The sequence below is a fragment of the Bos mutus genome, chromosome 8 (assembly GCF_027580195.1).
Source record: "Bos mutus isolate GX-2022 chromosome 8, NWIPB_WYAK_1.1, whole genome shotgun sequence".
Taxonomy (NCBI): Eukaryota; Metazoa; Chordata; class Mammalia; order Artiodactyla; family Bovidae; genus Bos; species Bos mutus.
Genome location: NC_091624.1, coordinates 52,711,934 through 52,725,415, shown reverse-complemented (window position 1 = coordinate 52,725,415; position 13,482 = coordinate 52,711,934). Strand labels below are relative to the sequence as shown.

Here is a 13,482-nt window from a genome sequence, read left to right as displayed (position 1 = left end):
AGTAGGACCTCGTATGATCTCACTGGGGTTAGAGTGGCACCCAGGTACCCTAGAGTCTCAGAGCCAGATGTTGAGTAAGACTTGAACCCTTTTTCTTATTACCATTTTCTATTCCTGGTTTTTTCCCCCCTATTCAATCTATTTGATATTTTTTGTCTACTCCTTTTTTTATTTTTCCTCCATATTGTGCTCTTTTTTCCCTACCAGTTTCTCCCTTCTTGACTGACTGAATACAAGTATCCTTGTATTTCTCTTCATCATTTCTTTCTTTCCTTCCCTTTCCCCCTGCTATTGATATGTCTTTCCCATCTCCTCCTTTCTAGTGCACCTCTTATCCCATCAACACTTCATCCAGCTGGCTGGTTGAAGATTATGTCAACTTTTCTTGATTACCTTCTTTCATTGTCTTTCATCTCTTCTTTTTTCTCTTCTTTCTTTCTATTTTCCCTGCTTTTTCTCACCTTCTCCCTCCTTGCTCACCATTTTTTTTTTTGCTTAACCAAGTGGATGTCAGTATCTTACTCATTTCTTGTTTCCCGTCCTCTGTCTTTTAACCTTGTCCATATTTCACTTTATGGCATGACTCTCCTTCTAGGCCTTGGGCCCTGGGCAGCTGTCTGGGTTGGATACGGTGGATAGAGGATAGAGACAGAGGGGACTGGGACATATTTCCTGCTTTGGACTTCAGGGAAGAACCTCTCAGTTGTGTCTGAAAGCTTTCATGCCCTTGTGGGGTTTTAACATCATGTTGTTCCTTTTTCTGCTGTCCTCTGCGCAGGCTATGGTGAGTGTCTCCAGAGCCCATTTCCATCCTTTATAAAAGCCCGAATCTCGACCTCCCTGGGCACGCCCCCACTATTCTTGCTGCTCAGGCTGATGTAATGAGTTCTGTCTGCCTGGTGTCCACTGCCTTAGGGAAACCGTGTGCCGCTCTGGAGGCTGCCCCTAAAGCTCGGGCTTGGCAGACTCATGGGCCTTTCTAGCAGGGCATCCTAGACCTCATGTGTAACCCCCTGCCCTGCTTGATTTCAGTGAGGCTACATTGCCCCCTTTCACTCAGTGCCCTGCTCATTTGGGCTGTTGGCCTCCACAGCTACCTGGGATTGTGTGGGCATGGGCTGGTGCCCAGGACTGGAGATTTAGTATAGCATCATTGTTCCCAGTGATGGTTCTTGAATGTGACTCTGGCAGAGTTTTGTGTCTGTCCTGTTCTTAATGACCTGTTTCATACTGTAATTCTAGACTTTTCATTTTCCTCTGCCTTTCTTTGGGGCAGATACCTAATGGGGTCAGATACCTAAAAATGTTGGAGGAAGGAGAAACTCTTAGATGACAGGTACCCTGAGAGAAGTGCTGTTCTGTTCTATTATTGTTAGAACAGTTCCCAGAGGGCCTTGAGTTTGAATCTTAACCTCAGGTACTTGTTACCCATTACCTGTGGAGAGTCCCCTGTGAATGACAGTAAAAATAGAAAGTAGTAAGTTATCATCAAATAGCTTTGGTCACTGAAACTCCCTCCCCGGTACTTTGCCCAGCCCTTGGTAGTAGCCAGGGCTGACAGCAAGTCTTCTCTCACAGTCACTGGTCCAGTCCCGGAAAGCAGGCATTACTTCTGCAATGGCTACACGCACCTCTCTCAAAGATGAAGAGCTGGTAAGTGACCCTTGGGCTTTCATGAATCCACTCGCCTATGGCCCAGTGATCATCTCTGTAGCCATACACTGGGAATTCAAAAGTTTTGGGTGGAGTCTGTTAATGAAACAGATATTATAGCATCAAGTTTTCCACACTGGGAGAAGCAAAGGTCCAGACCAGGGGTAAACCTAAATCTCATGTTGGAGTACGTGACCACTCATGTCAGGGATTTATGGTGAGCCTAGTACCCTCTGTTTCCCTAAAGAGCCTGAATGCTGGGGCAAGGCTCAAATCTAGCATTCAGGTCATGGATGTGCTCCTCGGATGACCAGGAGCACATGATGTTGGGGCTTCTTTCTGCTGGGCTAGAATGTGGGCCAGGCCAGGCTGAAGCATCTCCTTGGCTGCCAGAGGTCTTGATAGCCATGCACTGGGCTTAGTAGTGGTATCTCTCAGCAGAGAACTAAAGTCACTGATGGATGATGGGATATGTGTTTTTCAGAAATCGCATGTGTATAAGAAAACCCTGCAGGCCTTAATCTATCCCATCTCGTGCACCACACCCCACAACTTTGAGGTGTGGTCAGCCACCACCCCCACCTACTGCTATGAGTGTGAAGGCCTGCTCTGGGGCATTGCCCGGCAGGGCATGCGCTGCAGCGAGTGTGGAGTCAAGTGCCATGAGAAGTGCCAGGACCTACTCAATGCTGACTGCCTGCAGCGTGAGTACACCTGTGGGATGACAGGTGGGGGAGGGGGCTTGTGGGCAGCAGGGCCTCTCCAACATAGTCTGGCAACAAGGAACCAGGATGGCTGAGCCATCATCCCTCCAATTTACCTGACTCTGAAGCTCTTTCCTTTTTAGAGAAAGTAGGTTCCTAAGTCAAGAGATATTGCCTTTCCCAATAACTTGTCTTGTAACAAGGTCTTGTAACACTCGCTTAAACACCTTTAGGAAAAATTCATTGAGCTTCCTATGGCACTTGGATGGAGTTAGAATCTCTTCCAGGATTCAGGTGATCCCAGAGGCTCTACTTGGGTATTGTACACACCACGATGGCTGTATTGCCCAAAAAACTAGAGTATATTTAATCAGGGACGAGAACTAATAGGAAGAGAGAGTTCTGGGGTTCTAGGCCTCAGAGAGGAGCCTCTGAAGGTCTAGATCTCCAGACTCAGGGAAGGTGGAATTTACTCCTTGCTTCTAGGTGGAGATTTTAGACATTAGTACCAAGAACAGAATCTTCAAATGGATGAGGCAGAGGTCCAGAAGGAGAATGTGTGACTCCCAAAGCCCTTGCTAAACATGTGACTTGTGCCACCATCTGAGTGGGAAGAACAGGAGCAGGGAAAGCAGCAAGTTGTGGCACAGGAGGTGGTAGCGCTCCAAGTTCTTATCTCCTTGCTCCACTCCTGCTCGGCTTGCACTGCTATGGTTAGACCCTGGGAAGAGCAGGGGTGGGGGTGTGGGAAAGTATTCTCTCACCCCTCCAGGTCTTCAGGTGTTCCTTATTGCCACGCCACAGCAATGAAAGCTTCAGAAATTGTGGTAGGAGAAAGGAAGGTCACCTTTAGACTCACAAGCACTTCATTATCCCAAGGAAAGATATGAGACCTAAAAGGGCCTCAAGGAATTGTTGACTTAAAATGTCATTCTTTGAAGAACCCTAGATTGATGCCAGTGACATGGCTGTAGTGGACATGAAGAGACAGGCTGAACATAGCAGAAGAGTTGGGTGCTGGTGATGACTTTGCCCAAATCCATCATGAGGGGGTGACAAGGACAGGTGTTAGCAGCACCTTGCTTTAATTGGGAGAACTAGCAACTGGCTACATAGGCTGCTTGCTGGAAGCCTCTAAAGAGGTGCTCTATAATAGCCAGGGTGTCTTATCTTCTCTTTAAGAGCCTTTCCGAGGTCCCCTTCCAGGGAAATATCATTGCATGGGATATGCTAAATGCAAGAGTAGATGCAGCCCAGGTCACTTTTCATTTATCTAAGTTCTATGAAGTACAGAGTGGAATTAAATGCCCTTCCCTTTTCTGTCTAGACTTTCCTAGACAGAAAATCTGCTTTCCATCCTCCCAGGGTTAAGAGGTGAATGTTGACCTTTCTTCTTTGCTCCAAATTTTGTAGTTAAGACCTGAGCCTTTGGAGACTGGAGAGAGGTTAAGAGTCAATCTGCCAATAAAGAAAGGATGAATCCTTTGCCTGAGAAGCCTGGTTGGTGAAATACACTGGAGGAAATCTCTGTTCCTCCATAATCCTTAGGACAGCAGAGATGAGCTGGCTGGGGTCATGGCTGGTAAAAATGGCCCTTGGCCTTGCCAGGATAATACAGATGGTAACAATAGTAGAGAGTGTTTATTACTCAATAAATAAAGCACTTAGCCCAGTGTCAGATGGCAGGCACTGGGCTGGATGCTTTATGCTAATAAAATGCTTACTACAAATCTTGAGAGATAAGTGCCACTTTCTTCTCATAGAAGAAATGTATTTACCCAGCAGGGAGTAGTAGAGTCAGGATTGGAACCCAAGTCTGTCAGATAACAAAGCCATAATTTTCTCACCATACCACAATGTCTTCTGAGATTTGAGACACTGGAGCCACAGGGGAGGATGTGCCCAGCTACGAGCTATGATGAATTCTGAGATCTATATCATGACTTGGCATTTGGATGAGTTTGGTGGAGTTGTGCCTATCCACAACCATTCCCTGGTAACTGGGATACCCATTTTGATATTTTGGCCTTAGACTTGGAGGGGTATCTCTCAACAAGCATGTAGATGGAAGAAAGACAAAACCAACTGCAGACTGAGCTACATTTTTTTTTCTTTTCTCATGAAAAACGCAATATGTTTCTAAATAGAGAGAATGGACTAATTAACATATTAGTTATATTGTTAACATATAACAATGATCAACTTTTTGCTATTCTTTGAGTTGCCTTTTAAACTTCACTGGCCAGGCATTAAACTCTAGCAGGCCCCACAGATACCAACTTTTCCCAGAAAAATACGTCTTCCTAAGCTTCTCTCACTGCTCAGTGACATCTCCTAAGCCCCATTCTTCAGCCTGATCCTTGATCTGGTAGGTGACCTGTTGGTTACCCTACTTTCTGTCTCTGGCCACTCTTCAGGGGCTGCAGAAAAGAGCTCTAAACATGGAGCGGAGGACCGGACCCAGAACATCATCATGGCCATGAAGGACCGCATGAAGATCCGAGAGCGGAATAAGCCAGAGATCTTTGAAGTTATCCGGGATGTCTTCAATGTGAGCAAAGTCGCCCATGTGCAACAAATGAAAACAGTGAAGCAGAGTGTGTTGGATGGCACCTCCAAATGGTCAGCCAAAATCACCATCACTGGTGAGCAGGCCAGAGTTTGAGGGGACAGGATGGCCTTGGCCATGGGGAGGAGCCTGGGGAGGAAGCATCCTGAGCATGAGGAAGCAGGGACTGTGGGGGAAAGAACACAGAATGAAGCCCTCATTATTCATTACTCCTCCTCTTCTAGACTCCAATGCCAGTGATGCTGGGAGAGGCAAGACTGACGATTGCAATCTGAATGATAATGCAAGAATTTAGTAACAATCTGATATTACAGACTTGGTTAGCAGTTTGATGTTATAAGAGCTGGGAGGCTGGGGGAAAGGGGACAGGCAGGAGATCAGGGAGTAGTTAACCAGTGATTTATTAGCTGGGTGCATATGACTGAAGCATGCATGTATCAGAACAGGTAAGGACCTGTCTGGGCAAGTGGTCAGTTAGGGTCCAGGGAAGAGGTAGGATTCTTGGGCTAGGCTTTGAGGGAAAGGTTTAGGGCTAAGAATAGAAGTGGAGGAGTGAGGAAATCTTCTCCTGTACAAGGAGCAGATAGAGGGTGCTCCAAGATGGGAAGTATGAGTCGTACTTTGGAGGCCTCATGACTTCCAGAGTGTACTCTGAAGCCTCCTTCTGTGTGTGTCTGGGTTGCAGTGGTGTGTGCCCAGGGCCTACAAGCCAAGGACAAGACAGGATCCAGTGACCCTTATGTGACTGTGCAAGTGGGCAAAACCAAGAAGCGTACCAAGACCATTTTTGGAAACCTGAATCCTGTTTGGGAGGAGAAGTTCCATTTGTAAGTCATACTGGGAAAGTCGTCTTTCCTGGGACTGTGTATATTTTGGGAACAGCGTTAAATCCTGTTGTTCTGGACTTGCACTCTAAGAGAGATGGGGTAGAGGCAATGGAGAAGACCCATTTCTCACTTGCTTTAATTGGCTAGCATTTATTCTTTTCCTAGGTCTCCTTCTCATAGACTGTTGTATCAGGGTTATTGCACTCAAGTCTTAACTTGGGCTATTAAAGGGGCCCCTGGGCAAACCATACTGCTTTTTCTAGTGCTAGCAAGATTTTACTACAGCTAAGTGACAGAGCCAGAGACTGCCATGCAACTGTGTGCCTTGCAGCCCTGCCATCCTGTAATGCTAGACTTTTCATTTTCCTAACCCCTAGGAAGAATTAGTCTCTTCCAGGGAGTGGGGTGGGAACAGCTTGTCCTGCAAGTGGGTAGACTTGAAGATAGAAACCTTGGATTTGGACAATTTTCCATTTCCCTTAAGTGCTCTGCTTTTCTTTCTGCCTCAGCTTCCACTCCCTTCTCCTTTATTCAGTATCTCACTTTTGTACAGACTATTTCATATGACAGCAAGGGATGACTGCTGAAAAGTGGCAAGCTGTAGCCTAGAACCTGGACTGGTGTCTGGTGAATCCAGATGCTTTATCCACCCCCGTTAATGCCTAGGACCAGGACTTTGAGTCTGAATCAGCCAAACAGGCAGCTTATGTAGAGACCTTCTGCTCTTGGCTACTTGGAAGGAAATTGGGAAAAGGAATTGGGGCCTATAAAAGCCATCTCCAGTCCAGAGGCGATAGTTACTGAGGGGAGCACCTTTTTGTCAAGAAGCTGACTGGTTCCTGCTTGACTATTACTTATGGTTAATTCTACACTCAATCTTGGCAAAAGGCCGAGAAGTGATACTTACAGTTAATGCTAAATGAATTGGCTCTATAGTCAATTTTTCCCACTTTTCATTTAGTAAGCAATTTGTATTCTTCTCAGATGGTAAAGAATCTGCCTGCAGTTTGGGAGACCCAGGTTCAATCCCTGGGTTGGGAAGATCCCCTGGAAAGGGAATGGCTACCCACTCCAGTATTCTTGCCTGGAGAATTCCATGGACAGAGGAGCCTGGTGGGCTTCAGTCCATGGGGTTGCAAAGAGCCAGACATGACTGAGCAACTAATACACACTTGTATTCTGTATAAGACACTCTACATGATATTGTCATCTAAAAATGTATAAGACAATGCCTGGCTTTAAGAGGCTTATTGATGATTTGTCTGTTATTTTTCAGTAGACCAGTAGTTATCCTATAATACTTTAACAGAATGTGCAAAGACATTATGAGAACATAGGATAAGGAGCAGCAAACTCTGCCAAGTACAACTTTTAGATAAGGCAGCAGGGATCCAAAAAGCAACTGCTGGGGATGGAGAGTGTGAGGGAGGTACCTGGCAAACTACCCCTCCAAAGCAAGCACCATAGAGAAAATGACAAGTCAAGTAGCTATTAAAGAATGATTAAAAAAAAGAAGATGAAGAAGGAGAATGAGAGAAGTTCACCAAGCGCATTCCCAGATATATGGGGATGTTAGGTAGAAAACTAAAGCAAATATGACCAGATGGGCTTACCATGAACATTTAACATCTTTATGGACTTCATACAGGACTCAGGGGAGGGAACTACCAACTGCTTCCTAGGGTTCTGTGGCATCTATCAGGCTGTTTTCTGTTGGGAGAGCTACCCAGGCTAAGGAGTGGAGAGCCATTTGCTCAGATAGCCCGACTCACAGGGGACTTGAGTACCAGTGTCCTGTGACTCCTTCTCTTCCTCTGTCAGCCTCAAGTGCAGCTGGTAGAGCTTTGGGAAGGAAGTGGAAGTCATAAGAGAGAGGGTTGCTGGGCCCGTCCATAACAGAACCTGCCTGACTCTCTTACAGTGAGTGCCACAACTCTTCTGACCGCATTAAGGTACGTGTGTGGGATGAGGATGATGACATCAAGTCACGAGTAAAGCAGCGGCTAAAGCGAGAGTCTGATGATTTCCTCGGCCAAACCATCATTGAGGTTCGAACACTGAGTGGCGAAATGGACGTCTGGTACAACTTGGGTGAGGAAGCAGGACCAGAGAAAGCTTCTGGGAAGGGAGAGCCTGACTGGGGAACCTGGGGAAAACCCTGTCTACCGAGTCCACTACTCAGTCCCCAGAGCATATACATCTCCATACAGAGCTTGCTTTCCCAACAGAGAACCCACCACAGATAAAGATGGGGACAGAGGCCTGGGGGTGTCTGGGGTGCACTCTAGATGAACATTTTTTCCATCTTTCAGAGAGTGAGATCTCACCCCTAGTGCCTTTAGCCCACCGGGCACTTCTTTTCTTCCACCCAGCCAGTTCTGGAGTATTTGTGAAGTATACGGTCACTGCAGTGAGTTCGGTTTGTTTGGTGAACACTTGTGTTGGTGCCCCCTTTCCTTTGGGTTAAGCCGGGATGGGAGCTGTCTGTACTGTCTGCATTTGCATTGTGGTCAATCTCCAGTCTTCTTTCCTTCCTAGAGAAGAGGACAGACAAGTCAGCCGTCTCGGGGGCCATCCGACTGCAAATCAGCGTGGAGATCAAGGGAGAAGAGAAGGTAGCCCCATATCATGTGCAGTACACGTGTCTCCATGAGGTGAGCCAGCTCTTGGGAGATGGGGTGCCAGAACGCTAGGTTGGGAGGTGCCTTTGACAATAAGTAGGATGGCTTGCTACTTGAAGTTCTGGAGCCCGTTTTTATTTTATTCTTGGCTCACTGTGCATGGCGGACAAGCCCAAGAAACAGTCCCAGCCTCAGTTCTCTTTTACTAACGCGAGAACAGACAACTGGAGCCATAGGAGTTACTGAGCAGTGACTCGAAGGACAGAATTTCTGTTGAACCCTATTCACACTCTCCTGGTCTTTACCAACAGGGTTTTTTCCTAATATATAGTTTAACTCTTTAATATCAATATATATTTTACTGTGTCTCCTATAGAACCTCTTCCATTACCTCACGGACATTCAGGGCAGCGGAGGAGTCCAGATCCCTGAGGCTCGAGGAGATGATGCATGGAAGGTGTACTTTGATGAGACTGCCCAGGAAATTGTGGATGAATTTGCCATGCGCTATGGCATTGAGTCCATATATCAGGCCATGACGTAAGGCTCCCCTGGGGCCCTGGGAAATGGCTACCAACTCTTGAAATAGCTAATGGAGGTACACTGATAGAGTGGACAGGTCCCTAGTCGGGTAGTAGGCAGTGATTCATTGCTATCCCTCTCTGAGCTGGGTAAGGTGGATCTGTACCCCAAGGCAGAGAGAGTAATGTATAAAGGGAGTGTGTTTATCAGTAACTCGGGGAGAGGGGAGTTGTCTGTCTACCCCAGAATTCACAGGGCATGGGTGTGTATACAAGAACAGACTTGCCCAGTCATCACAGGCTTGAGCATACAGGGTACACGTGCTATGACAGAAATCCCCACCATGAGAAGAGGTATAGGCTGTGTGTTGGAGGGGCTGCCACTAGACCTCTGCACAGGAAACAACACTGGGTAAGCAGAAGGTAGCTAGTGCCCTGGCTGTGCTCTTGTATTTAGTTTGACTTAGTTCTTTGTGTGTGTCATATGTTGTGCCACATGTTGAGAACACGAAGATGAATAAGAGGGCCTCTGTGTTTGGGGAACTTGGTGTAGCAGGAGAGCGGCTAAGCCGCTTCAGTTGTGTCCGACTCTATGCGACCCCCATAGACAGCAGCCCACCAGCCTCCTCTGTCCCTGGGATTCTCCAGGCAAGAACACTGGAGTTGGTTCCCATTTCCTTCTCCAATGCATGAAAGTGAAAAGTGAAAGTGAAAGTGAAGTTGCTCAGTCGTGTCTGACTCTTAGCGACCCCATGGACTGCAGCCTACCAGGCTCCTCCATCCATGGGATTCTCAAGGCAAGAATACTGGACAGACAGACCAGTAAACAAACAATTGCATTATAATGTGATAAGTGCCATCAAGAAGTAATCACGGTGTATTATGAGAGCATCTAAATTTGAGGAGAGGCCTGTGAGGGAAGCTGTTGAAGAGCTGACACTTGAAATACAGAAAAGAGGGAAGGGCATTTCTGGTAGGATAGGTGCAGAGATGCTAAGATGCAACAGAGCATAGACTATTCAAAGAATTACAAGAAGTTTAGTCTAGATGGAGAAACATATTGAGGAATGAGGTTGGAGAATGGCCCCTCTGCCTTTCTTGCTTTCTTCCACTCCCTGGATGACTTCATTCAAGCCTATAACCTCAACTACTACTTTTGAGCTTAGGACTCCCAGATCTCTTTCTCCAGACCAGATCTTTTCCTGAGTTTCAGATCCATTTTGATTTGCTTTCTGGGTATTTCCACAGGCATTGCAAACTCAATATGATTCAAAATCCAAATCAACATTATCTCCAGCAAATCTGTCCTGTTCTTCCTGTATTTCCTATTTTAGTAAATGGAACAGTTTATTACACAGTTATCCAAACAGAAATTCAGATGTCAGCCTAAACTTTTTTTTCTTACTACCACCATCTAATCAGTCTCTGAAACCTCTAGATTCTACCTCCTAGAAATGTTTTTAATCTATCAGTATTGCTATAGCTCAGTAATAATGATAATAATAACAACAGCTTCTATATACCATTTCCTTATGTGCCAGGCACTGGTCTAAGTAATTTATGAATGTTAACTCATTTCATCCCCAGGTCATTATTATTTCCATTTTGTAGGTAAAAAACAGGCATAACGAAGTTGAAATAATTTATCTAAGGTCCCTGAGTGGTGGAGCTGTGACTCAACCCTAGAATCTGGTTATTGGGTCTATGCTCTTAACCATTTCTTTGTTCCATTTGGTGCCTTGTTGCTTCTTTTCTGAGTGATTGCAATAACTCTTCAATTGGTCTTTCTGTCTTAGTCTTACCTCTCTCCAAGTTTTCTTTTCTGATTTTTATCATCAAGGTGACCTTTTTGAAAAACTAATCTGATCACAGTAAACCTCTGTTTAAAAAGTACCATACCATCTAGGATAAACTCCTTTTACTATCTGTTCTCTGTCTGCTGCTCCTCTGTCATTTCTTAGTATTTGTCTATCAAACACTTGAACAACGGCTATAAGGAAGGTTTCCCAAATGAATGACTTTCTCCATGAAGAGATTTGTTTTTGAAATACAGTTTCCCTTTGCCTGCATACTTCTCCAATGATTAATTCTTACTATCTTTTAAGACTTGTTTCAACCATCTCTTCTTTGAGAAGCCTTTTTTCTAGTCTATTCTAGCCCCCAGCCATTCTAATTTAGATGACCTTCCTGTATGTTCCCACAGAATTTTTGCATAGCATGCCGTAAGTTACTGACGTATTTTCTGACACTTGCCAGGCTATCACCTCTTTGGATTCTGGAACTTAGCGTAGGGCCTGGCACACAGTAGGTGTTCATTGAATGTATGTTTGAATAAATAAATTATGAAAATCTTTGTCTGCCAAGGTGATCATACACAAGAGTGGGATCTTTTGATTACTTGGCTTTTGCCACAAACCCTGAAGAGTCTTTGAGGCTGAAGACACTGTTTTTCAGGCATTTTGCATGTTTGTCATCCAAGTACATGTGTCCTGGTGTGCCAGCAGTGATGAGCACCTTACTGGCCAACATCAATGCCTACTATGCCCACACAACTGCCTCCACCAATGTCTCTGCATCTGATCGTTTTGCAGCCTCCAACTTTGGGGTGAGTGTGATGTTAAGACATGTTACCTGATTGTTATCAATTAACAAGCGTTTGATTTTTCAATTGGTACTGCAGAGCTGATATGCCTAAAAATTCAAATATATAGTGCCACCTAGATAGTGAACTTGTTTCCTTATAGGTATTTATTCTACCAGTAGACTCTCCTCAGCACCATGGTGGTTTGGTAGGGGCACAACGTGGGCTGAGGAAGAAGTCTCTGGGCCAAAACCTTGGTTGAGTCACCATGTTCCTCAGCCCTGCAGGTTCACAAAGGAACCTTCTTATTATTCAGTCTCTCTCTGACAGATTCATACCACTTAAGTTCATATGGTCTGACGTCTAAGCAAGAATACCAGTACATACCTGAACTTAACCCTTTCTTAGTGTCTGGACTGTTTTCCTGATCCAGGGTATATCCTTTCCTGTTATTAAAGTATTTGAGAAGTTGAATCATTGGTTGTAATGTCACCTGATGTAAGTTCAATATAAACTGGATGGAATATTTCTGATCCACCACAAAGACTACTCTTTAGAGATAAAATTACTGATACTCCCAAATCAGTATCTCTAATCTCTGAGTGCTTTTCCTTGGTAGTAATCACTTTTTTGATGTTGATAGTCTTTCTGTAGAGGAATTAGTGTCATTGATTAAGCCAGTCAAATATCTATTCCTTTCTGTTTCTTCACAGTATCTATTTACTTAATATCTGATGCTATATAATATTATCAATATGTGAGTTCTAGGACCACTATACAAATAGCCTACAGGAACGTGATTCCGTATTTAATTATACTTTTATAAAAATAAAGTATCAAATAGTATTTGTTATTTATTTTGACATTTAAAATGTATAAACTAAGGGAAATGATGTGGAATGTGGTTCCACCTTCCAAATGTATCACCGATCACCTTCCAAATGTATCACTATTTCTCTTTCCCCTCCTCACTGCCAGGCTGTGGCTGTTTCACTGTTAAGAGCTATCCCAAGATAAGTTAGGACACCACAAACTCAGGAATAAGTTGGAGACTGTGTCTAGAGTTTCCTGAATTAGTTAGAGTCCCAGTGGGATGGAGATGCGCTGGTCATCTCCTCTTGATTTGTATTCAGTGCTGTTTCCAGTCCCAGAAATGTGTCTCCTCTTGTCAGTGTGGGAAGAGTCCCCAGTCTGAATGCTAAGAGATGGAACAGGAATGACCTATCCCGCTTCTCCTTTGCGTGGTTTGTTGTTCTCTTCTTTGGCAAATACAAGACCTGATGTGTCCCCAACTCAGTGTTTTCTCCTCACCCTGAGATGGTGCTCTTTTTGCTACAGTCTGAGGGCTCAGGAACTGATCTTTTCTCTTCTCCATTATTTGTTTACCACCCTTAGAAAGAGAGATTTGTGAAACTTCTGGACCAGCTGCACAACTCACTGAGGATTGACCTCTCTACCTACAGGGTGAGTGAAGACATGGCTGTGGGGTGGGATGAAGGATAATATCAAGGTCAGTCTAGAGAGACTATGGGCCAATCACAACTATAAAAATTGAAGGCAAGGAAAATTAGTCCTTTTCATCACATCTGAGTATGGCCAACATCACTGACACCTGTGGGTCTTCCAACTCCAGGGCCCATGCAGTGTTTAAACAGTAGCAGGTGTGGTTGCTGTTTATAGATAGTTGGCTTTCTAACCCCACACATGTCACTCTACCGAACTCTCTGATGATATTCCCATCAGGGAGTCTCCTAAGGATAATCTCTTCCAGAAATGCCCTTTAAAACATAGATAGTTACATTTTCTTGTTGTGTCTTGCCATATTCTCCTCATTTTCTAGGCAAGGTGTGCGGATCTGGCTAAGGGAAGAGAGAGTAGCTTGGCTTGGGCAAGTAATTTGTAGCAGATATGTCCATTTCTAGAATGGAGAGAGGACAGAGATATAGCAGGAAGGTGAGTGTCTAGATCAGGACAGGGAAATGGGCAGTTTTTTTGTTCTTCCTAAG

The 13,482-nt window shown here is 44.8% G+C and overlaps 1 protein-coding gene across 2 annotated transcripts in view; it reads left to right on the top strand.

The window, feature by feature from the left end:
* UNC13B (unc-13 homolog B) overlaps positions 1–13,482 on the top strand; it is a 211,927-nt gene that overhangs the window by 176,229 nt on the left and 22,216 nt on the right. For both annotated transcript variants that reach the window (XM_005900762.3, XM_070375689.1), the window contains exons 13-21: positions 1,579–1,653; positions 2,138–2,357; positions 4,775–5,002; positions 5,612–5,753; positions 7,675–7,844; positions 8,292–8,407; positions 8,751–8,914; positions 11,350–11,500; positions 12,872–12,940. In XM_005900762.3, the coding sequence (XP_005900824.1) occupies positions 1,579–1,653; positions 2,138–2,357; positions 4,775–5,002; positions 5,612–5,753; positions 7,675–7,844; positions 8,292–8,407; positions 8,751–8,914; positions 11,350–11,500; positions 12,872–12,940 (1,335 nt within the window). The remainder of the gene's footprint in view (positions 1–1,578; positions 1,654–2,137; positions 2,358–4,774; positions 5,003–5,611; positions 5,754–7,674; positions 7,845–8,291; positions 8,408–8,750; positions 8,915–11,349; positions 11,501–12,871; positions 12,941–13,482) is intronic.